The sequence below is a fragment of the Alosa alosa genome, chromosome 2 (assembly GCF_017589495.1).
Source record: "Alosa alosa isolate M-15738 ecotype Scorff River chromosome 2, AALO_Geno_1.1, whole genome shotgun sequence".
NCBI lineage: Eukaryota > Metazoa > Chordata > Actinopteri > Clupeiformes > Clupeidae > Alosa > Alosa alosa.
Genome location: NC_063190.1, coordinates 21,123,529 through 21,148,465, shown reverse-complemented (window position 1 = coordinate 21,148,465; position 24,937 = coordinate 21,123,529). Strand labels below are relative to the sequence as shown.

Sequence of the window (24,937 nt, the reverse complement as noted above, 5' to 3'; positions counted from 1 at the left end):
TTGTGAACTGTTGCTTAATGGTTCAAATTTAGCTATCTGTTGCGAAATCACTCAGAAGATAACTCCTAGAGATAACTCTACTGCAAACCTTAGGCTATAGAGTGTCCCAGTGACGCCACTTCCATTTGCCTCCATGGGACCTATCTTTCAAAAAAATTTGAACGCCAGTCTATGGCGAAAAATAAATTATTTTCTGGTCTGGTTTCTGGTTGACTTGTGCCTTGAATTACCCATATGATGTTTGTCAATTTTAAAGACAAATGTTCATGTAAAGACATTTGCAGTTTGTTTCGTAACTATTGAATTACAACATTGTGAAAGATCATAATTCCCACGACTACAAAACAAATCAGTCGCGCTAGTGACGTAGCTCATACACAGCCACACTAGATTGTACAAGCATACCAACAACAGGTCTTAATTGGGCTTTCCTTGCCGATGAAAATACCATGAGTCAGAGGATTAAACACATCAGGTAAGTTGTATTCGTCCATAGACTGTACATTAGATACTGTTAAGTGATATTGCAGGCAGCAAGATGCAACCGTTAACTAGCATAACAGCTAATCATATCGTTAATTACGTTGGTGACGTCCATCGTTCGAGACGAGAGATGTAGTCCACTGAGCGGATTCGCACAAAACCAACATAACTTTTGAAGTCTATCGAACAACAGTACTTTCTTGACGTGAAAAATTATCTTTTAAATTCATGTCAGCAATATTCATATGCCCATCCAGACAGCATTTACATCTGTGCCAGATCCGTTTTTGAATCAGCAGATTCGCGCAGCAGTCGCACTCACTATGCAGATCTGCACCAACTTTGCGCCAGACTTGTCTGTAGCTTCTGACTGTGACAGTCCATCCAGCGGGTGCGGCGCCTATCCGGGGCAGCTTCGCAGACCAGACGCGCCAGAACTGAATTGAGTCCGCCCGGCCGGTGTGGGCCAGATCCGCAGGAGCTGTGCAGACCTGACGCGCCACAACTAACGGAACACTTAACCACATAAACCTGCAACTCTGCGTTATGTGATTATGCAGAGTGAAGCCGTCTTTGTCTACAGGCTGCACCGTCTTTGTGATTATTGATAAGTACATTATACAAGTATCATTTTAAATGTAAACGGGTGTTGATGTCATTTTAGTCTGCTAAATATTTAGGCCTGTATTAAACATGAAAGTTTACAAACTTAGTTTACTCTGAAATTCTGACAACCTGAAACGTGCCAGACAAGCTGGGTTGTGAATAGCCTGGGTAGGGGTGACAACGACATAATAAACTCAATAAATATATTTTGCTGCATGCTCTTTGAGCATGTTTGCTTTTATTTTAATGGTTTTCTTACACACTCACCCATATACATTTACTGCCTACTAGTCACAGTGGATAGGTAAGGTTAATAAAATATTTGAACTCAAAAATTGTATTATTTTATTTGTTTATTTTTTTGGTCGATTCCTGGGGAGAGAACAGAAATCTTTTACAACAGTAAAAATAGTCTTTAATTTTTTCCCTTACAAATTATTCTTCTTAGATTCTGCCCAAGCGAGATCTCAATAAAAATCAATATCATAGGATAAATAGTTGATATTGCTAATAACTCATTCATTGAGATTTGAACCACAGCTCGTCACTATGGACAACAAAAAAAATCTATATTTTAAAAATACTTAATGGCTCATCACATTCCAGTGATGGGGACCAATGACATGACTTTACCTGAGCATGGTAGTCAGCAAGGCTGAGGACAGAAAGAGACCAGAGCTGGGTATGGTGTAAAACCTGGACTAGTAAAGATCTGGGGTGAAATAAGTGCCCTGACAGTGACAGGGGAAAGACCATTTAGCCACAGTTGTTTTTTCTGTATTAAAAAGAAAGAAACTAAAAAAAAAAAAAAAAAAAAAATGCTGAAACACAAACACTCTCGCACAAATACTCAACATGCACACTCAGAATCCCAGGACTGTAAGGCAAAGTTTCCATTTTGGACAATAGAAAAAAAAAAAAAAAAAAATCATCATAGATGCAGGCCTCTCTGCCCCAGTGATAAGAGTCCATAAGAGTCTCTAAAATTGTTATCCTTCCCCATTCCTCAAACTCTTTGCACGCCACTTCCTCCGCAGAAGTGGTATGGAGACGAAGGGCTGACGGCTTCAGTAGTGGATGAAGGGCCTATGGGGCTAACGAACGGCAGCAAGAGGCGTTTTCACAAAACCGGCTCGGAAAGAAGGCAGGCCACGGTGGACAGAATCACCACAGTCGATGCTGGTGTAAGTTTCGACTGAGGACGGATCGGACGTCCGACGTAAACCTGGAAGAAACGGCACAACCAAATTATTGGCAACATTTCTAATATAACTTCTTCAATAAGGGTATCATGAGTTCTGTGTAGCTTTAGTTTAGGAAGCAAAACTGAATTTTACAGGACTTACTAGAAGCTATAAAACATTCTTCAGATTTTACAATTGAGGTGCCTTGGATATGCATTCATGCCAGACCAAGATCAAACCCCAGACCAGTCATGATCAAACCAGACCAAGACCAAAACAGCCAAAACACCTTCAGCCTAGACACGGCTGCAAGAGAAGAAAACTGACAGAAGAGTTTACACTTGAAAAGGATGTGATGTTACTTGCCTTAGTGCATCCAACATCGGCAACAAATTTAAAAGTGCAGTGTCGCTAGGATCACTGAACCACGACTTGATTGGTATTGCATTGTCTGCAAAAAGAAACAAGATGCATTCAATATGGTGGTGAAATATAGGGGAGTCTCAAAAAATTTGAATATTGTGGAAAAGTTCACCCCCCCTAATTTATTTCAAAAAGTAAATCTTTCATATATTCTAGATTCATTATATTTAAAGTGAAATATTTGTTTTAATCTTGATGATCAAGGCTTACAGCTAATGAAAACCAAAAATGAGTATCTCAAAATATTAAAATAAAGGGATTATGATACAGAAATGTTGACCTTTTGAAAAGAAATTAACTAATCTGAAATAGTTAATTTATCCACTCAATACTGGTCGGGCTACTTTTGCACAAATTACTGCATCAATGTGGTGCAGTATGGAGGCAATCATCTCCATAAAGCTTGTCAACAGGTGGAAGCACAAAGTTCTCTAAAATCTCCTGGTAGAAGGCTGCATTGACTCTGGATCTTGGATCACTGACTGTGGAAACATCAAACTGGACTTCAAGCAACTTGGATTTTGTGCCTCTCCACTTTTCCTTTAGACTTTTGGGACCTTGATTGGACCCTGATATCCAAATGAAATGCAAAATTTGTTTTCAAGTGAAAAGAGGAATGGTCCAGTTCTGTCTCTCCTTCGCTCAGGTAAGTTCCACCAAGTTCTTGAATGGACTATGCTTGACAAAAAATGGCTTGAAATATTTCTCTATCTAATGAGTCTAAAATATATGAAAGATCGACTTTTTGAAATAAATTAGGGGGGGAAATTAACTTTTCCACAATATTCTAATTTCTTGAGACCCCACCTGTAATAGAAAGTCGGCAGAAAGGTTCTGAAAGGTTACCGCCCCACGTTGGGGGAAGGCATGCTAACAGCACACAATGGGAGTCAATGGGCACAATCGCTAGCAGATACACTTTATATCTTTGTTTTAAATTCAGATGATGTTCAGTTTGTTTCTGAACACAATGGTTTAAAGGAATTGCGTTTACTTACCTAATTCACTCTCGATTTCCCAATCCAATGACAAATTTATCTGGAAGCTCATATTCGATGGTAGCTTCATTAGCTTTCTAACTAGCTAATTTTATATTGTCAGTGTAACATAACCAACTAGTACACATTAATTGTTAAAACTATTCCCACAGACATTCTAGGGAATGTACATTCATGTGCGAATAAATTAAGATGTAACTTATGAGTATGTGGTGTTATGGCATAAGGCTTAGCTTGCTAAACTGAGCTACACAGTCTGGTCATTGAAAACAGTTCTACAATGGGACAGTTCTGGCAGTTTAACTGGAATTACCAAAATTAGGGAACTTAATGTTACCCTTAACCTCGTTGACACACAGATAACTCGCAGTCCAAACTTTGTTGTGCCATTTATTGATGTTTATTTGATCTTTTTTGAGGTGTTTTCTGTACTCACGCTGGTGTACCTCCATTAGATTATATTCAATCGAACACGATCCCCCATGGAGGCGTTTCAGCCACAGTAACTGGGGGCGGTAACCACCATTATGACTAGATGCCGACTGTATGCTCATTCAAAATAATTGAACTTTCAAATTGTCACACTCCCCCATACTTGTGTCTTTGATAATCCGACAAAAGCCCTTTCATTTAAAGACACAAAATGTCCCAAAGACACTCACCTGGGTGGCTGCGATACGCTCCAGGAGAGTTATCCAGTATGACTATACTGGACAGGTCATTATGTACCACCGACAGGTCCTTAATATAGCTACCTAGATCCAACGTGCAGTGCTAAAAAAAGGTAGATGACAAAGTAAGTCACAAAGTTAAAACACTCAGCAGGGGTATATAATAGAGTGAGATAAAATGACAGATGTGTTTATTTTTTTACTTATGATATATTAGATCCGGGAGTGATACACCTATGGTGAGCATACCTGTCTGTAGTATCTGCGCCTCAAAATGTCCTTATTATTATCCAATTTATCGGCCACAGCTGAGCCGTAGATTTCCATACTGGCTGTGAACACCACCAACTCATACCATTGGCTTACCTGAGGGAACAGGATCACGTACATGTAATCAACCCCCATTAGGAAGCTAAACCAAAACAATTGTCATGCCAGAGTAAATTGCACTACCAATCCAGAGCACAATCTACATAAGGGAATACTGATTTCTATAAATTATAAACACATATATAACATATTCATTCAAGACTCACTGTGCCCTACAGTACTGATTTTATCTTAACACGAAGATATTGATTAATCATCATTAACACATTAGTGCCTAATTACCATAAACTGCCACCATCCAAACTATCATTCATTCATTCAATCAATCACTCACTGTTTATTCAGGAAAGACTGACTGAGCATCAAGCTCAATTACAGCAATGCCCTAGAGTTCACATTCATAAAATAAAGATATAGCAACCACAACGACAGCAATAACTTGACGGACAAAAATGATAGGCCTGTGGTAAATAACACTGTATATTCTGTATAGCAAAGCACTTTTACATTTTAGTCACTTCTCAGTCAAGCCAGCTATACGTCTTACTCCACAAATACCCAGCAACCAAATTTACATAGAAGCTAGAACATAAATACATTAAAAACTCACCACTTCTAAAAAGAAGTCCACGTGTGGTCGTTTATGGACAAAAAACCTTACTGGATGTTTGTCTATTACCACCTAAAGGTGGGGAAATTACAAGTAAAAAGGCAAATTTAGACAATTCAGAACATTTGTGTGAACACTTGCATTATTATGTGCCAGATTCTGTTATGTTATGCATGAACTTTTGGCATAATGCAAAGAACCATTTCCATCAGGTTGAAAATATGTTCTGGGCAGTTTGGGAACTGCTCATGTATGTGATCTGTCTCTGTTTAAAAACTTTTTCAAAATTAAATCTAAAATTGGTTAAAACCGAGAATCTACCAGTTCTTGGATTTACATGCTGCATAACACCAAACAACATGTGAACAGTAGACCTATCCATGGGTTTCATCAGATCCCTTTCCACAGGTGTATTAATCAAGCACCATGCAGTCTGCATTCATAATCTAGGTGCTTGATTTTATACACCTGTGGAAAGGGACCTGATGAAACCCATGCATACATCATGTCAAAACAACACATTGTGGCATATATATCTCTCAGTAAAACAAATATGGGTCAGTTTTGCATGCACACAGCTATATTCTTACAATCTGTTTATGGTTCCAAATGGGTACCAATTCAAGAAATAAACGTAACTGACTCTGGCTGGCATAATAATAACAACAAGGGTGGAGGATGTTTATAATAATTTAACACCACCCTTGGCATTGCATTGGAAAGCACAGCCTTTGGTGTAACCGACTGTGGCCATGTGCCGTCTGTGGGCAGTGATAAACTAGGTACCTCTATATCAGTGGTTCAGTTCGGTCTCCTTGTTGAAACCGCTTCCCTCATATCTATCGCACATGGCCTCCCGGTTTTAGTAAAATATTCACTTACTGCTGACCATTCCTATAAGTCTGTGCACTCTTCTCATTTTTGAGCCATATTTGCTTTGACAGTGGGTAGAAACGGTGAGAATTTTAAATTGAAATCGCAAACTGACTCTTCAAAACATTCAACTCTCTCTTTAAGAATGGCCGAATGACACAAGTTTCTTGTATTCTACTTGTTTTGTCATGTTGGCCACTTTGATGTTTACTAACAACTAACCATGCTTCCACTAAACATGCTACAAGATTTTTAGTTTGAAACAGTATAAAATTAACAATAAACAGCAAATACAACTAGTTGAATCAAGGGTACATATGATATGTTTTGAGCTACAACATTAAGGCAAAGCAATTTAAACAATATAACTGTGAATGTATGTAACAGTGGATTTGTTGATTATAAAACTGCACAATGAATAAGAGCAGTCCAAACCTTAAGGATAAAGTCTGGTGGTGTGCCAGGTCGGACTGTAGGTCTCAAAACCCCATCATGGTGGGAGTGGATCAACGTCTCGTCCAGATCCAGCACCAGGATTTTACGTTTGACAGCATCTGAAGAAACAAGACCACAAACATCAATGGTGGCATATTCCAAGATAGCATTGGTATGCATAGAACATGTTTCACACTACAAAAACTGTTACTTACTCAGTCTATTCCTGGACACAGGTGAGAGAGGTAATATGTCATAGCGCACTGTTTGATACTGAATTATCTGTGTGAAATAAATGACAGAAATAGCATAGGATGAATAGAGGCATCAGTGATTGTAAAGGTTGTTCACCATTACAGAAGTCAAAGCTATGGACCCTTTCAAGAGAGTTCCATTATCAGCATCATAGTTGGCCCCACAAGACTTCCTTTTTAACATTCCATATGTTATCTTAATGCAGAGGAAGTAGATTGGGAACCAAATAGAATGTTCAAGCATTGTTTTTGTTTTTATTGTTGAAAGGGTCTATTCATTAAATGATTGTTAAAATACCAAGTCAACCCATCAGCTAGCCTTTCTTTGCAATGTTTGAATCTTTCAAGCTTGGTTTTCCTCATGTGTGCATCTCAGAAGGATATGCCATGTCCAAAATGTGCCTGTCTGTATTTTAACTTCTGTTAACTTGACCCCATAAGTGTGAGCATTGTTCATATTACTCAAATTTCAAAGAAATGTCTTTTTTCTCTTTGATAGTGTAAGATATCAGTGTCAAGTGCAGAATGAAGCACTGTGTGCAAAGGACATCCTTGCCCCCCACACCGGCCCTAACTGACACTATTTATAGCCCCTCCCACAGCTGTCAAAAGCTGTCAAACATGGAACTGTAGATCAGGGTGACTTCAGTATAGTCATAAGTCTTTTAAGGGCTTCTTCACACTTGCTGACATACACATTATTAAAAACACACCTGCATTATTTGTATATGACCACAAGCATGCTTTTCTTTGCGACATACAACAAATAACACATTCACATTTGTTAAGAGCTGTAAACAATATCAACTTCACAATTTATAAGCTTACATAAAGAGTGAAACTTCAGCACACAAACTTTTTCACTTTATGTTGTGTTTTAACAACTTGGACTGACCCCACAAGAGATCAATTAGTAGGGATTACAGTGTTTGCACTTGGCAGGACCACAAGACATTGCCCCAGTTCAAGTCGTCCTTACATAAATAACAATAATAATAATACAAAAAACATTTGAAGGTCATAATGGACTGTTTGTCTCAGTAGATCTTATAAAAACAGGTGTGCACAACATGGGATCATGAAACTCAGTTACTTATACATTAAAATGTCCACATATTAATTTAAAAAATAAGCCCTGATTGAGGCATCAGAAAAATTCACAGAAGTTTTGAATTTATTTACAAAATAAGCTTATAATTTATTGTAGTATCAATAACAAAAATCTACATTATGAGTTTGTTTTCATTATCATTTTAAATAAAATCAATTACATGTTAACTTACTCTTTCACTTTGAACCTGATATTATCAGGTCAAAAGTCTAGGGTTCAACTGTGTGAGGCTCTGGAGAGCATCATAAACCTTTACATTTAAACTGTTTCTCTTCATCATGTGACTCACAAATTACAGCTCCTCAAATGACGGCTGCGGTAGTAAATCGTATTTAATAAAATGTTTTGTGGTTGATAGGAAGTGCATGGAGTAATTAACTACACAGCTTACTTTGAAGGAAAGGGCTGATGTAGTAATAAAGGCCTATTTATTGGCATAAAGTCATTCTCATGTCTTCCCTGTTAACAATAAACAGCAAATACAACTAGTTGAATCAAGGGTACATATGATATGGCAATTAAAAGCCAATTAGTTATGATAAACTAGGCAAAAGGTGGGCTAAACATCATAATTTTAACAGGTGTGATTGCAACAGTAACAAAGCAACGGATACTAACCGTTCTTAAGTGCTTCCTGAGAATGTACAAAATGAAACCCCATATTCTGGACGCCACTCCAAGAAAAGTCCTAATCCCGAGTAAACACTGACGAGTTTTCAGCATGTTGATACGTCAAGATCGATGCGGCAAACGTCCAAGTGTATAATCCAAAATTGGTCCACAAACTTGGTAGTCCAGGTCCAAACGACTTTGATAAAGCTGAGAGTCCAGCTTCAGCTAGCTACAGTAGTAGCCAGCTAAAAGCTAGCCACTTCCCTCCAGAATCCGCTGCTTGTACGTCGACTCTTTATATTAACAGTTATAACCCAGTTATTGGGTCGACCTGTTTTCACCTTGAAGACCTCGCTCTACAACAACTAACGTTACACCTAACACAAAATAAAAGCCCCGACTAAACGGGCAAAAAGCTATGAGTTGGTTTTGTCAAGAAGACATTCTTTGCGTTCACGGATAACCTGTAGCAAGGCTGTCTTGTGGAGTTTGGAGTAAATGTTTCGGACAATAACTAGCCAAGTTGGTGCTTCAATTGAAACCTGTACTAAGCATTGACAAGTGCACTTGGTATTGTACCCTTGAACATCTGATTATTTGAGACCATTTTAAAAAAACACACAGAAAGTCACAGTGGACGCCGTCAAAATAGCTTCCAAGCCGGAACCGTAATGAGGGCCGCCATCGGTATAATAGTCGTCACTTCCGTGAAAGTCCCAGAGCTACATGGTCCCTGTCCTCGCGGTAGTTGATGAGAAACAAATATAAACACTATTGGGGGGAATCATTCTCTGGGGGAATACAAAGTAAGAATTCCAACTATGTTGTCTGAAAAAAAGTAGGTTAGTCATCTGTCGAACACTTCCATGACAGCTATCATAAATGTGGAGAAAACGAAATAAATGCTGCATTTCACATATTTTCACGTTATGATTGTATGCAGCATGGGTTTTACCATAGGGTTTTACATAATTCATTGATAAATAAATATCCTGTCTGTCTGTTCACGCACGTGGTCGCGGGCAACTACACAAAATGTGACGTCAGCAGGATTTCCACACCAGATTGTCTCGTCGCGCGCAGTCTGAAGTGTTGCTACTAGTGCTAGATGGTTAGCCAGGTTCCGAAGTATTGGTGAAACGTTACGAGGATAAGGACTTCTTCTGTTCTGCAGTGTAGTTCTATTTAATGTAACCGTGCCTGTCGTTTTGGTCATAAAGACCTCGAAGGATGTTATCATTAGTGCGGTGGATGGGAAAGCAGGGTAGTAAAATAGCAGACGTTAACGTTAGCGACGACGAAGCTATATTAGTTGGCTAACTTTATTCTGGCGGGTGGTTTGCATTGGAAACGTTTTTAACGTTAGATCATTTCACCTCGTCTGGTTGGGACGAGATTTTGTTCAAAGCAACGGGACTTTTTGGACATTTTGACGGTTTGCAGATCCTGAACATCATGCATGGGGTAATGGCTGGCCATCAAGGTAACGTTAACGTTGAACATGAAAGATGATTCTTTGCTTTCCGCTGTTGTTTGATGATTTGTCAAATAATTGCATTGTCCGAACTATTAACGTTAACTTATTTTACGAAAGCTAAAAAGGGATCTTATCATTTGCTTAAGTCTGCTGTTAAGTGTGGTTAACCTAACGTTCACGTTGCCTCAGTGGCTGGCTAATTTTACGTTAGCCGGCTAGCTTTAACGTTAACGTCATTTCTATGCAAAATAGAAGTAACGTTAACCATAACGTGTCGTTGTGCAAATGGGTACATTTATGATTATTTTCAAACTTATTAGACTAACTTTATGCTTTATAATTGGCCATACCACAAGTAACGTTATCCATCCAATGGAACACTTCAGTTTCACTGATGGCTGCTGCTAGCTTGATATCATTGACTAACATCAATGCTAAGTGAAATGTAGCACTAGTGTAAACTTTAACTGTTTCTCTATCACACGACGGTGATTAACGTTAATCTTAAGTTGATTGTTATCAAAGTCTCTTAGGGTCTTCGTTGTCCCAACTAACGTTAGGAGTGGACCAAGGAAGTCGTAACGCAGTAACGTTAGCAGCTAACGTTAACGTGCGTAACGTTATACGTTGGCTCACGGCAACACCCATTTAAATTAATGTTCTAACCTAACGTGAAGTAAACGTTAGAACTCAAACATGTAACAGTGATGCAGAAACAACTTAAACTAACGTGAACATTAACTTACTCGAGTAAATGGTTAATGTTAGTGTTAACGGTGTTTCACTCATGTAATGCTCAAAGGCTTAACATTGCTAGTAAATTGTAGAATTCTAAGCATGGTATCCTCCAACTTCTCAACTATTTGATTTGCTAGATTCTAAATGCTGAGATTTCTAACTCGAGACACCAGGTCAGATTTTGTAGAGTAGCATTACTGCAATTTCTTTACATTCTCTCTTTGATAAAAGTTACATTGCTTAGCTTATGAGCTGAGCTTAACCGTACCATTCTCTGACCTTACCAAACCCCTCATTCGTATGTAGCCTAATATGTAGCTTTTGAAGATCGAGGCTAGGCTAACACTAACAAAGCATACTAGTGTTTTTTAGTTTTTCGGAGATCCCCGTGCTGCACGTGGGCGTGACTGACAGGATGATCGCTGTTTTGTAAAACTTTTTTGTTTTCTCTTCTTTAGGTGCGGGTCGGAAATGCAAATCAGAGTCTTTTGTGGTGAGTTGCCTGTGTGGTGTTCATAGAAGACTCATTGTCAAGCAACACATATATTGTACACATCTAATCCATTATGTTGTCTCCATCTTACAAATTCTAAACAGTGGTGGACAGTAACTAAGTTAATTTACTTGATTACTGTACTTAAGTATGCTTTTGTAGTATCTGTAACTTGTGACTTACTCCACTAAGTTTGAAAGACAAAATACTATACTTTTGACTCCACTACATTTGAAATATGAGCATGAAGTACTCATCACTGTTAACCACATTTGATTCTTTAAGTGTGATAATGTGATATAGTATACCATGTTGAAGTTCATTTTTTCAATAGTTCAATTTGAACTTGGCAGAATTGGCTGTGGTCATGATGGTGACAACATATTCTTTATCAGAACATCCTCCATGTACATGGGCGGACTGGCCATCTGGCATACCGGGCATTTTCCCGGTGGGCCGACGCACCTTTTGGGCCGATAGAACAGGCTACAGTGTATATATATATATATATATATATATATATATATATATATATATATATATATATATATATATATATATATTTATATTTGAATCATTTTGGCCAACGATCGGCCCAAAGGAAGGACAATCAGCGGCCCATTGGTTACATTTCTATATTGACACTCGACTGATCCAATAACAGCTCACGTCAGGCCCCACCCCTCCCATTTTGTCTCAGAGCCTACATGAAATTGCGGCGGGTGCCGGTAGTGACAATTATGCAAAAGTAACACCAATGTAGAAGCTTCAAAACTACAATATTGCAAGTAGGCTAGCATGTCAGCAACATGTTGAAGTTCGTTGAGTTTGAACGAGGATGTAAGCAAGCATACAGAGCAGAGGGACAGTGAGCAGGTGGTGGAGAGTGTAGAGCCTAGTTGAGGCTACATGATAATAACTCAGTGGTGGAGCAGGTAGGCTATGTGTGACATGCCATGCTGACGATGATGATTATGATTACTTATGATAATGTAATGATATGGTTATGATAACATAGTAAGGCCGTGCTGTCATTATAATAACAAACAGCGCAACTTAAATTTTCTAAATTAATTTTCTGTTAATTGTTGGTCAGATTGATCAGTTTCAGTCAGACGCCCAAACTTGGAAAATTCAACATCGATGGCATGAGTGGTGGTTGGTCTCTCTATCTTGAAAGAGTTATCATGGTAAAGATGGGCTAAAAGACTGTAGACTGATGGAAATGTAGGCTACAAAACGTCAAGTCATATTCATGCACAAGCCACCTAAGCTATATATAAACTATACGATAGGCTACTGGAAAACATTAAAGATAATTAGTTCATGTAGCTATACTGTTCCAAAATGTACCAGCAATGTAGGTAGGTAGTAGGCTATAGCCCACAGGAATAAAATATTTCCAGCAACAGCCCTGTTTATTTCGTGTTGTTTCAGTTGTCCACAGTGATAACTGGTATAAATTACATTAATGTATATGGCAATCTAGGTTATCTATTTACACATAGGCTTCAGTAATTGTTTTGTGCAGCTGTCAATTGAACATTGTATAGTTTAAAATGTAGCCTATTGAATAATTTCAAATGATACTTTGAATTCAAGCAAAAACTCTTCTTTAATAATTGCTTGTATAGCCTACTTGAATATGGAGATCATGTGCTCTATGGCTATCTCTCATCGGTCAGAGTGATGGCCAATGAGGCCTACATCACTTTCAGTGCTCCATGACAGTTGAAAATATATGCATATTTAAGGGCAATGCAAGGATTTTGGATTTAATTAGGTGTGCCCGACCAATTTGAGGGCTGCTTGGGCCAAATATGCCAGAGGCGATTTTTGGTACCAGTCCGCCCCTGTCCATGTAGCCTGGGAGAACCCAGACAAACCTGTTAGCAATTGGAGATTTGAGAAGTGGTCAATTTGTCAAATTGTGAAATTGGAATGAAATTAGACCATCACCTGACATTGACCACATGGATCTTTAGCCTACATCAGAATCAGCTTTATTGGCCAGGTTTGTGTAAACAAACAAGGAATTTGACTCCGGTTAATCTTTGGTCTTTAAAGTACAACACTCACTTAACATATAAGATTAAAAGAATAAAACTATCATTAAATGATAAATAAATGACTCATAATTGAGTTATCTGGTTTTGTATTCGGCGTTGGAAATGTTTTAGATTTGTGAACAGAGAATGAATAATATGTCGAATCAGATGGCAATGTACCATATTACAGTTACATTTTGTTGCAGTTGTATGATGTGACAACTGATGGGGACAAAAAGGAATTAATTAGAAACTGTTTTCCTGATCAGAATCCAGAGAGAAGGAAAAGGACTGTTGAAGACTTCAACAAATTCTGCAGTTTTGTCCTTGCCTACTCTGGATATATGCCCTCATCTAAAGAAGTGAGTTGTGAGGCATAAAATTGCATTGTGAGAAGTTTTAAAGGATGGCAGTAATCTGCTGTAGCAATGATTTATTTGGTGTTTTAATATGTTTTTTGAGTTAAGCAATGTTCAATGATGTGTGTTTTTATTTTTATTTTTATTATTATTATTATTATTTTTTAGGAAAGTGTATGGGCTTCAAACTCAAAATCTGCCAGCGCAAATCTCCCAGGAGAGAAGGACCATACAGATGTGCACACAATCCACACATTCATTCAGAAGTCTCAAAGTAACGGGGACATGAACAGCTTCCATCTTCAGCACTCTGAAGGCGCCTCAGCAAAAAAGATGCACCTGGATGACTCTCGGCTTTTGGACTGCCCTCGTGTAGATACTGAACATAAGGGGGACTGGAAACCGATTTCACCTGGGATTGTAAGCAACAATGAAGGGCATGATTCTTGTGTTTTGTTAGAAAAAAGGGCGCGCATCAAGCACAGCAAGAAGCATAAAGGGGCCAAAGCAAGTCCAAAGAAGATCAATGGTTCAGTCAAAGTTGAAGGAGACTCCTTTCAAATGGGTAATGTGTCTATGTCACGTGGCACACAGGAGCAACACTGTGTTGGATCCATTGGAATAGTGCTCAAGGATGAGCATCAAAGGGAAGCAGATTTGAGTTCCAGTGAGAGTGAAACATGGATTGCAGATGAAGACATCATGGTGGAGTCAGGTAAGTGTCTGCATCTGCAAAGTGGCCATTAAGGAATGAAGCCTGTTAAAAATAATGGCATTACTGCCAGAAGTAATTCATGTTCTGCATGCACAGATGAGTAACTGTGCTGATGTGCCCTATTAAATATTGTGACAAATCAAACTTAAAAACTGAGAATTGATGTGTGTGCGTGCATTTTGTGGAATTACATAGCTAAACTATCTGATTTATTTATTTATCACAGGTGATGACTCGTGGGACTTGATTACCTGTTACTGTGGAAAGCCCTTTGCTGGTAGGCCTATGATTGAGTGTAACCAATGTGGTGTATGGGTGCACCTGTCATGTGCCAAAATTAAAAAATCCAACGTACCTGACATATTCTACTGTCACAAGTGCAGGAACTGCCCACATGATAGGAAATCCATGCCCAGGAAGGATCACTGAAGACTTGGGTCACTGCTGCAGACTATGTTATCTTTCATTTGATGTATACAGTTCCTCAGCAGGAGAAACTAACAGTAACAAGTTCCTTGTTTTTAATGTTATTTTTAAAGATCGGACACAGTCCTGACCTAGAGACATGGCAAGTTGGTAGGCATAAGCATATGTTTTGGTAATCATTTTGGGCACCATGCAAAGAAGGTGATGCTGATAAAATGCCGGAGCATTTTCTTTTTACAGTTAGCCAAAGTTGTATTATTAAATTGCTCTGTATTTCCAGAATAATTTGGATTTACTTGCAACAGTGGTGAGTCCCACTCTGCAAAGTTAAGTAAATTTCTCTATTCAGTAAAGCCTGCCATCTACATGAATCCAGTGATCTCTCACTACTGCCCTTTTTGCAGTCAGATTTTCTATTCAGATATTCTTTATTATTTATTTTTCTAAATGAATTGTATGGTGTTTACCTTTGTGGTTCACTATACTGCATTATGGAATGTACTTTCAGTCATACCTGTACTAAGGCCCTATGGAGCTATCTGTTTTTATTGTAACTGAAATTATGCAGACCTGACTAAAAGTCAGGTGTTGTGCTGGATGGATATACTGAATATTTTGTTATGACTTGGGAATGGCAATTTTGTTGATTGATTAGAAAGAGCAATTGGTTGGTTCTATGAATGAATATGTTTTCATTTTTTTTAGTACTAGTACTAAAAAAGTACTAGTACTAGTAGTACTAAAGAATATTTGTTCCCCTTTTGAAATGTATACAATGGCTTTGACTCCAATTTCAGTGTGAGAAGTCTGTAAATATACCCTAGTGGATGGTGATAGTTTTGTGGTTCTCAGTATACCCATGCCAAAGTGAATAAAAGGTTTACAGCTGTAAAAATGTTTCCCCTTGAAGATTTCTTTGAAATGTAGAGTGTGCCCTTTCTCTATTTACGCAGACTTTATTAAAGGGAATTGCCAACAGTTCGTAGCGTTGTGACGTGATGCACAGGGATTACCCAAAGGCAGGCTGGAAACCTCAATAAACAACTGCATAACATTTTCACACATTTTTGGTGTTGTCAAGTTTAACAATAGGTCACAGGTGCTGTCACATTCCTTTTATTAGCATTATAAACCCTTAAAGTCTCTCCACGGATATCCGTGAAGTCTTTTGAGGGTTCAGGGCTCAGCCTATGTTGCTGCTGGTTAGTCAGAGTGCTTTGAGAGACCTCTAGTGGTCATCTAAAATATTCATCAGGATGTTTCAGAGAAATATCTGAAAAATGTAAAGAAACATCTCATTACATCTCAGAGTTTCAAAGAGATTTATTCATCACATATTTATATTAGTATATAACAAGCAGTGAAAAGTAAGTCTGGTTTGCTTCATGACTGTAAAGTAGAAATAATTAAGTAAACAGATAAGATTAAAAGCAGAAGGTAATTAGCCTGACGTTGTCATACTCAAATTCTAGTCAGAATATGAGTCTGATACTGCTCCATTGGGACGTAATTATGGGACGTGCTTCAACCGATACAGGGGGATGCCTCTGCACTCAATTGGATAGACCTAACCAATCAGACCAACAAAATAGCTTACCGTGAGGTGTAGGAAGAAAACACACAAACCATCCTTCTGCTCCTATATCCCCTCCGTTTTTAAAATAATTCTGTTGAACAGTGATATGCTACAAACATGTTAAACAGCTGGGAAAGGCTGTCGCAAATCCCTCGAACAGGTGGTCAATCAGAGATTTCAAACGAACGAGGGAACATGTCGCAATGCAACAGCACTGTTTTCCCTTGATGAAAGTGAAACCACCAGTTTTCGCACATCTCAACTTTGGCCAAAGTTTTCAGAAATAATCGTTTTCAGTGATACAAACTCATTAAATAACATGAATTTTCCATATGGGGTCTTAAAAGCCATGTATCCTTCTAGCCACAGCGTTTTTGTTTCAAACATAAGCCAAATCTAACGGTGTGTTTCCACACAACAAAATTTCACGTCGCTCTCATTGAGGTTGAATGGAGACGAAATTCGCCCTGGTTGGGCGAAATCAGAGCCATAGAGAGGCTATGGGCGAAATGAAAGCGAATCGCCGAGGCAGGCGAAACAAAGTTGGCCAAAGTTTAACTTTATTTAAATGAGGACCATTCGAGAACCAATCAGGTCCGCGTCTTTGTGTTTGGAGGCGGGAGTTACAAAAAAGTCTGACCAAGATGGCGGAGACTACCTGAGCTGTAACACAAACATTTGTATGTGATTAAAATGTTTCTACACGAACATTGGCACTTGTATCAACACGAATTGTGGTTTATATGCCACACGAACTTAGTCAGAGCACATACACCACTAAGTAGACCACTATATATGTTAGTTTAAGCACTCGATCTTTTTAGCTAGCTGACAGGCGAAATGCTAGTATTTTAGGACATTGGATTGCATTGTAAACCTAGCTAGACAGCTAGGCTACATGCTGCAACACAGGTATGAACTATATTATGTCTTATTGACCTTGTTGTTTCTATGAACATGAATTGTTGTTTATAGGCAACATCAACTTAGTCGAGGCATAAAGACCCCTGGATATCTTCATTAAGTACTTAAACGTTTGAATTAGCGGATTAGCCTAATTAGCTTGCTTGCCACCACTGGCTAGACACTGCAGTCAAAAGGTTAGCGGTTTCGTCGCCACGCCCCTGAGGCGAAATTTCGCTGGCCGAAAATCGCGAGGTGTTTCGCTGTGTGGAAACACACCGTAAGCGTGCTCAGATGACGTGATAGACCAAGGCGGTTGCTCACCTGTCCATCATCGTAAAGCCTGATTTGATTGGTCCGCCTGATTTAGGGCGAGCATACTTGCCCCACAATGGAGCAATGCCAGACCGAACTTCCCGTGGGGCGGGACTAAGTTCGGAATGGCACCCAGGCTAGAAGGTAATAATAAATAATTCAAAATAATAGAATAAAGTTATATTATTTCTATTCATGGAACTATTAAAGTTATATTCATGGAATTAAAGTAAAGTTCCATGAATAATAATGATAATAAATAAATAAATTATAATGTTATTAAAATGGGATGGGGTCCATGGTATTCATAAGAGTTGGCATGTCCATGTTGAAGAGTCTAATGGCCTGAGGGAAATAGCTTTTCCTTAGTCTCAGTTTTGGACATTTAATATATTTCTACACTCTAAAGTCATTGCTTTCCTCTAAGGACAGTAAGTAATGCTTAAGTCACTACTTTGCGACAGATATGTTTGCATGTTTATAGTTCCTTGGTAGACTGAAATATCTTGTATGGTCCTCTTATAATAAATATCTGAAGACCTAACTTTTCCACTTTTGCCTGAATTCTGCCAACCAATGTCCAGTGATGGTTCATTACTATATGGTGTAGTGATCACTCTCTTAATACTTCTGTAGTTGAATATTCTTGTCTTTAGGAATGATGCCCATGTATGGATAATCCTTACTATTGATCTCTTGCCCTCATATCTCAGTGGAAAACCCACTTCAGATAATGGAAAGGTAGGTTTCTTTACTTAAGCACACACCTCTTAAACCACAGGAGCATGCGCATTGCAATTAACTACAGGTAGATGAGCCATCTGCTGTCCTCTGCTTTAGTCAAATATCGTCAAGCAAATGCTTCATTAACTCCCAGTGTGGGTTGCCAGTACAAAGAGATCACCGTTTACCAGATCGGGTGAGTATAGGTCTATTACTATGATTCCTTTAAGGACGATCACAAACATTGACATAACTACAGAGACAACTTGAAGGCAGAATATGAATACTGTGTAGGCCTACATCTTGTTTTTTGCTGCACTTTAGTTCTGATGGGTGTCAATGTCCGATGGATCTTTTGTTTACATTACGTAAACATGACACCCTTATGCCAACCTTCAGATAATCTCTTAATTGTAAATATTAAGATAAAAACTAACCTCAGGAATTGTTTAGAAGTATATTTGTAAACTTTATTCACACCAGCCTAATTTGTTTATCAGATTAATGATTGACTCCTTGTGTGTGAAAGGGGGAGCTGTAAAGCAAATTGCACCTGCTCACGTCATCCCTCCAAATATTTTTCGATTGGAGAGCCTTAAAGCTTATGATCATGTCATATGCTTATCTGTAAGAAATGGCTACTGCCGCCATTTCCCTCCACGGTCGTGGCTACATTGATTAATGTAATTTCACCATCAACATCTGTTTTTGTAGGCTACATGATGGCTTTTCACCCAGTAGGAGTACCACCAGGTTTAGAATATCTTACTCAAGTGAGTATGGTCATTTATGCTCATCTTCTTTCGTTATGCCAGAACATGGTGTTAACATTGTTGTTTACAGATATAAGGTAGCATTCAGGGCAGGACTAATCATACACACCCATAATATATGACTAACATATGTACACAGTCTTAACAGCCTTTTGCGTTACAGATTGACCAGCTCTTGGTTCACCAGAAAGTGGAGCTCTTGGAGGGTGTGTACTTTACTCTGGCCTTTCCGTTTATGGTTAGACAGAAGAAAATAAAAATACATCGTGCTATTGGTTTGGGACCATCCACAACGGCTGATCAACAACAATCAAGCCTAATAATACATGATACAAGAGCAGTGCACAGTAGGCTTAAGACAGACACATCACGTGCCATAGGCTGACCCGCAATCCTAATATATAACCACATTTTATTGGCTGTCCTGTCTGTTTCTGTGTTTACTATAGTCAAATGTAATCTTTGTTTCTCCAGCTTTTCTTGGTTGTGAGACCAAAAACAAGTATGAGATCAAAAACAGCATGGGCCAAAAGATCTTCAGTGCCAAGGAGGACACAAACTGCTGCAACAGGAACTGTTGTGGCCCAATGAGGCCCTTTGACCTTCTGATCAAAGATCACAATGACCGGGAAGTCATCCATTTGATCAGACCTTTCCGGTGTGCGTCCTGCTGCTGCCCCTGCTGTCTTCAAGAGGTACACCAAGATACACTCATTGATTTATTTATTAACGTCATAGATTAGGGGTTGGGAATCGAAAATCCAGAATCAAGTATCAAGTAGAAACGACTCCAGATTTTCCAATCCATCGGAATCACGCACCTACATTATTAGTGTGCTTTTTCTGAAGCAGGTTTTCTGTGCCTAAACAAAGGTGTTACAGTTAGGTTATATATTTGCTTAACAGTAGGCTTGAACACAACACCAAACAGTTTGCATTTGCAAAATTGAACAAGCTGAGGACTAAACAAATATAGGCTGCAAGGCATACAGGTTTATTTTATAAGAATATTTTTTAAAGACAAATTGTTACCAATCAGTTTTGTAATTCTTTTCTTCATTAAATGCGTTTAAAAAGGGATAATTACATATTATTTCTCTGAATTTTACACTATATTCAGACTAAGAGATAATAACAACTGTGTAGATGCTGGAAAGGACTACCTTTTCCACACAGGAAAAGAGAATTGATAAGAATCGGACCGATAAGCAGAATCGACAATGGCATCAATATGGATATAATCCTATCAATTCCCATCCCTAGTACAGATAGTGTTTAGACACGTGACACATGTCGCACCCAGTTAAGCATTTTGTTAAAATCATACTGTAATGTAATTTAATGTAATGTAAAGTCATTCCCCTCATACGTTAGCAATACGCTTGAACACTATTTCATAGAGAGTATGTAAATATACTATCATTTTCTCTACACACCAAGATAGAGGTCCAGTCACCACCAGGAACTACAATTGGCTATGTGGTCCAGGATTGGCACATGTTCTTACCCAAACTGTCAGTCCTCGGGCCTTCGAAGGAAAACCTGATGAAAATAGAGGGACCATGCTGTGCCATTAGCTGCTGTGGGGATGTAGACTTTGTGGTACGTTTGAGTAAAAAAATGATACTAGAGTATACATTTTTCATATTAAACTCATAAGGGTCATCCTTTGTCAAATCAGATAAGGTTGTTACTGCACTGTCTCAGATTTTGTTGTCTATATCAAGAATGGGTCCCAAAACCAAGGTCTGTAAAATATTTCTGTTCAAATCTTATGTCTTATTATTTTCAGCCCTTGAAATTACCTCAGTTTTACAGCCTGAAAATCACATTATCTGGGAAGTAATGTTTGGACATTAATAGAAAGAAAAGTATTATTCATAGGCAAGTAGTCAGAATCATTGTTTTGCTTCAGGGTCAAGAATGAAAAACGCCTAGGTATACAATGTAACCAAGTAAGTATATTCATGTATGAATGAAGCATGGTACATCATTGCCACTTACATGAAACGACTATAAACTGAACTGTTCCCACGTTGATTTTCGAGTTCCTACTACCATTTAAGTCCTATGAACATTACAAAAAAAAAATGCAATCACATCTTGTTTTATCCTTAATATTTTCATGTGCATTTGTTGCACAGACTTCAAATATTGGCTCAACATGAATAAAGTATTGTATTTGCTGACAAAGTAATGATTGGTGTCAAAAAAATGACCTTCAATATCACCAGTATTGCATTTTGTTCCATATCTAGGGCCTTATATGAAACTAATGGGCATGCAGTACAAACTTTTAGCAATCCAGTCATACTGAAAACAGTCTGTCTTCCACCCTACAAAGTTTAGGCAGGCTAGGATTAATAATTTTAAAGATATTAATGCATAAACATTGAAATTTAACAAAAATATTTTACAGGTCTTAGTTTTGGGACCTAAATATTAGGTAGACAAACTTATGAGCAAAATCTGAGATAGTGCAGCGACCATTATCCTGGATTTTGTCTGATTTGACACGGAATGACCCATAAATGTTTTCTGAAGATAATACAATGAGTTTTTTGTTATGCACTATCCTTTGTATCAGATTATATGTTGTTTTACAAGAAGGTTCCTCAAAGTGGACATGTGTTTGTCTCTGATTGGTCTTCTTCCTCATAGCTAAAAGGTAAGGATGACCAAGCCATTGGGAAGATTAGTAAACAATGGAGTGGACTGGTGAAGGAGGCGTTCACTGATGCAGACAACTTCGGAATCACATTTCCCCTCGACCTCGACGTAAAAGTGAAGGCTGTGTTGCTTGGGGCTTGTTTTCTACTCGTAAGTATACGTAAAGTGCATATTCATGGATCATGGTATATTCATGTACAGGTAATACTGAGACCTTCTTCTCCAGATGTTTGTTAAAAATGATGGTTGCATTTAATTATTGTTGGTCATTGTTTTCTCTTCACTTGAAAGGATTTCATGTTTTTCGAGTATACGAGGGACAGTGGACAGCGATGCAGTGTCTTTGGGTGAAGCCACACAGAAGTGGCGCCAGAGCAGGGGTGTCCCTCTCTGGCTCTTGAAAGACGGAACTCTTCCAAGGATACCTCTCCTAGCGCTTCTGACAACCTGACACACCTTATGCGCACTTGCCATGCTCTGCCCTCTCTTCCCTCCTCTACCTCCCTCCTCTCCACCTCCCTCTCTCTCCTCTATCTCCTCCTACCATTTTCTCCACCTACCACACTTTGACTAGTACTTATAATGTAGGCACTCCTATTCTCAGTACTAGTATTGACAGATACAGTGGTAATTCCTAGCTACGGTCTCCTCTACACTGTAGCTTATGTTATCCTATTGCTGTAAGGATAAAAGTGTCTGCCAAATGAATGAATGTTAATGTGGAAGAAATCCTATATTTGTTGTGCACTGGTGAAAGCGTTGTTGCTAAAATTTTTCTAATACAAATTTCTTTGGTAATAATATGTGCTTTATTTTTTATATAAAGACAACAAATGTTATGCAGTACCAGTTTAGTTTTGTTTATACAATCTTAATTATTAATGTGTGAATATTTGATCTCTGTTCTGATGACCTTTTTTGTACTGGTAAACTGTTAAAATCAGCTCATTAATGTTGATAACTTGACAACTTCTTAAATGATTAAACTTGGTCTTTGTGAGTGGCAACAAGGATGCAATGTCAGCCTGTCCTTTACTGCAAGGCAAAGAGGGCCCAACAGACTTTTAAGTTAAACAGCTTACCGTTCCTTTGTTTTCTGATTATTACAAAAAATTATAACCTATATCTTGAAATGGCCATAACTGTATATTTGGTAATTTGAGTAAGCATATACCAAAGCAATAATGTTTTTCTGAAGTTCACCAAAAAGACCAACAAATATGTACACTGTGGGCATAAAGTGTTTTATTCTTGTATTAAGAATATAAATAGATAAACCTGCTATTTAGATATTTCAGTATACCTCCTCTGCTCAAGACAATGTGTAGTAGATAGACCTGCTGTGCGCTTATAAAATCATGTGTGTGAACACAGATGTCTCTTTGGAAATGTCTCTATGGAGACTAACAGGGCAAAGGTTACGGATCCCTGTGTTCTTTTATTATGACATTATCCAGCCTGGATACACATTCTGGTGGTGGTTTGTGTGTTTGTAAAGCTGACCTAGAGGAAAAGGCTAATATCCTTTGGAGATATTGGTGTCAGATATCTGAAATAAACAGCATTCTAGCCTCTATTTTTCAGTGTCAGTGACTCTGACTGTGCAGAAAACCTGAGTTCCTGTGACCTACTTTGTACTTTGTCCTATCTGTTTAATAAGCTAAACAGCAGTGCCCTTGCCATCCACTTTCAACAGAACCATTCAAATACACATTCATCCCAAGTGTACCTCATGGATTCATTTCTTGAGCTTACTGTGGCACGCCTACTGTGTTAAACAAGGCTGTGTAGAATTTCTATATCTGGCCACAAGGTGGACTACCAGCTCTGTCTGACTGAATGTTTCACTATAACTTTTGGGCAGTGGGTTGCTTATATGCAACAAAGGGGATTTGGCTTGACCTCCTGCCTCCTGAGCTCTGCTGTCCTTAACTAAATTAATTTGATACCTTTTTGATACCTTAATGTGTTGAATGTTTAACAGTTAAAGGAATATACTTGTTGTGGCAATAAACAAGAGATGAACAGTGATCAAATGCACAATTGAATGATAACACGTTTCTTTTGTATAGATGTGCTGGATCTCTGAGATCTACAAGTGTTACAAGATAAAAGTTATAACCATCAGCAGTGTCTCATTTGCTGAACTGAATAGTACATCTTTAAATGGATACTGCACGACAATAAACAAGCTCAACAAGTGAACCATATTTCTTTTTTAAAGGTGTAGAACTCCTGATATCTAATAGTTCGTAGAATAGAAGTGAATTTTAAGTAGCATTTGTTTTTAATCTGGAAAAAAAGACAATTGGGTCATTCCGTGTCAAATCAGACAAGGTTGTTGCAGCATCGTGTCATTTTGTTCAAATCTCAAGAATGGGTCCTAAAACCAAGGCCTGTAAAATATCTCTGTTCAAATCTGTCTTCATGTTATTTTCAGCCCTTAAAATTACATCAGTTTTACAGCTTGAAAATCACATTATCTGGGAAGCAATGTTTGGGCATTAATATCATGACAAGTATTATTCATAGGCAGCCCAATTTTTGTAGGATGGAAGACAAATATGTTCTCAATATCACCCCATTAAAAGTTTGTATGGCATTCTCATTGATTTTCTAGAAGACCCTAGATTGGACAAAAGTGCAAAAAGAGTGACTTTATGGGTAGTAGACTTGAAGATTTTAAGGATTAAACAAAGGGAGTTTGTGTTTTTATGTCATTTTCACAGGATGAAAATGGTATGTGGGGTATCTACTAGGCACTTGAAAATATGTGTGAAAGTAGTTCAGTGTATGGGCATTATGTGCCTATGTTGCCTAGTGCCTATGTTGTACTATAGATAAATAAAGAGTCAAAATCATTGTTCTGCCTCAGGGACAAGAATGAAAAGGCATTGGTATACAATGTAACCAAGTAATTGTATTTATGTATGAATGAAACATGGTACATCATTGGCACTTTGTACACAAAATTACTATAAACTGAGCTATTCCCATGTTAACTACCCCACACACCATTTTAGTCCTATGCAAATTACCAAAAAATGTTATCACCATGTTTCATCCTTAATATCTTCATGTTCATTTGTTGCAGAGACCTGAAATACTGGCTCAACATTAATAAAGTATTG

General features: G+C 38.2%; 3 protein-coding genes across 6 annotated transcripts; 2 read left to right on the top strand and 1 right to left on the bottom strand.

Annotated features, from left to right (window-relative positions):
- Window positions 1-1,427: 1,427 nt before the first annotated feature.
- On the bottom strand, window positions 1,428-9,306 carry ctdnep1a (CTD nuclear envelope phosphatase 1a). Of its 3 annotated transcripts, none has more exons than XR_007192961.1 (8): window positions 8,597-9,305; window positions 6,829-6,895; window positions 6,614-6,732; window positions 5,306-5,377; window positions 4,615-4,731; window positions 4,357-4,468; window positions 2,436-2,724; window positions 1,428-2,314 (listed from the first exon to the last, which is right to left on the bottom strand). XR_007192961.1 is itself a non-coding variant. In XM_048237964.1 (8 exons), the coding sequence occupies exons 1-8, from the start codon at window positions 8,699-8,701 to the stop codon at window positions 2,254-2,256; spliced, it is 738 nt and encodes a 245-aa protein (XP_048093921.1). In that variant the 5' UTR covers window positions 8,702-9,301; the 3' UTR covers window positions 1,428-2,253. The 3 variants fall into 3 exon arrangements, 2 of the variants coding, with proteins under 2 accessions (XP_048093921.1, XP_048093922.1); XM_048237964.1 differs by having other exon boundaries at window positions 2,640-2,724; window positions 8,597-9,301; XM_048237965.1 differs by lacking the exon at window positions 1,428-2,314 and having other exon boundaries at window positions 2,637-4,200; window positions 8,597-9,306.
- Window positions 9,307-9,619: 313 nt separating this feature from the next.
- LOC125309302 (PHD finger protein 23B-like) lies at window positions 9,620-15,908 on the top strand. 2 transcript variants are annotated; one of them, XM_048266115.1, is made up of 6 exons: window positions 9,620-10,073; window positions 11,264-11,298; window positions 13,616-13,708; window positions 13,874-14,420; window positions 14,647-14,697; window positions 14,804-15,908. In XM_048266115.1, the coding sequence occupies exons 1-6, from the start codon at window positions 10,046-10,048 to the stop codon at window positions 14,974-14,976; spliced, it is 927 nt and encodes a 308-aa protein (XP_048122072.1). In that variant the 5' UTR covers window positions 9,620-10,045; the 3' UTR covers window positions 14,977-15,908. The 2 variants fall into 2 exon arrangements, with proteins under 2 accessions (XP_048122072.1, XP_048122081.1); XM_048266124.1 differs by having other exon boundaries at window positions 14,647-14,997.
- Window positions 15,909-18,411: 2,503 nt separating this feature from the next.
- plscr3a (phospholipid scramblase 3a) lies at window positions 18,412-23,382 on the top strand. The gene is made up of 7 exons (XM_048266736.1): window positions 18,412-18,559; window positions 19,078-19,136; window positions 19,300-19,342; window positions 19,611-19,831; window positions 20,577-20,738; window positions 21,798-21,956; window positions 22,098-23,382. Exons 2-7 carry the CDS (start codon window positions 19,083-19,085, stop codon window positions 22,155-22,157), a joined length of 699 nt encoding a protein of 232 aa, XP_048122693.1. The 5' UTR covers window positions 18,412-18,559; window positions 19,078-19,082; the 3' UTR covers window positions 22,158-23,382.
- Window positions 23,383-24,937: the final 1,555 nt, after the last annotated feature.

Coding starts and splice junctions, on each gene's coding strand:
- ctdnep1a (XM_048237964.1), bottom strand. CDS start 8,701: ATGCTGAAAACTCGTCAGTGTTTACTCGGGATTAGGACTTTTCTTGGA. Junction 4,469..4,614: donor GGCGCAGATACTACAGACAG/GTATGCTCACCA, acceptor ACCTTTTTTTAG/CACTGCACGTTGGATCTAGG. Junction 2,315..2,639: donor CCGATGTTGGATGCACTAAG/GCAAGTAACATC, acceptor CGTTTCTTCCAG/GTTTACGTCGGACGTCCGAT.
- LOC125309302 (XM_048266115.1), top strand. CDS start 10,046: ATGCATGGGGTAATGGCTGGCCATCAAG. Junction 14,421..14,646: donor AGACATCATGGTGGAGTCAG/GTAAGTGTCTGC, acceptor TATTTATCACAG/GTGATGACTCGTGGGACTTG. Junction 14,698..14,803: donor CTGTGGAAAGCCCTTTGCTG/GTAGGCCTATGA, acceptor TCACAAGTGCAG/GAACTGCCCACATGATAGGA.
- plscr3a (XM_048266736.1), top strand. CDS start 19,083: ATGATGGCTTTTCACCCAGTAGGAGTACCACCAGGTTTAGAATATCTT. Junction 19,137..19,299: donor GTTTAGAATATCTTACTCAA/GTGAGTATGGTC, acceptor TTTGCGTTACAG/ATTGACCAGCTCTTGGTTCA. Junction 19,832..20,576: donor GCCCCTGCTGTCTTCAAGAG/GTACACCAAGAT, acceptor CTACACACCAAG/ATAGAGGTCCAGTCACCACC.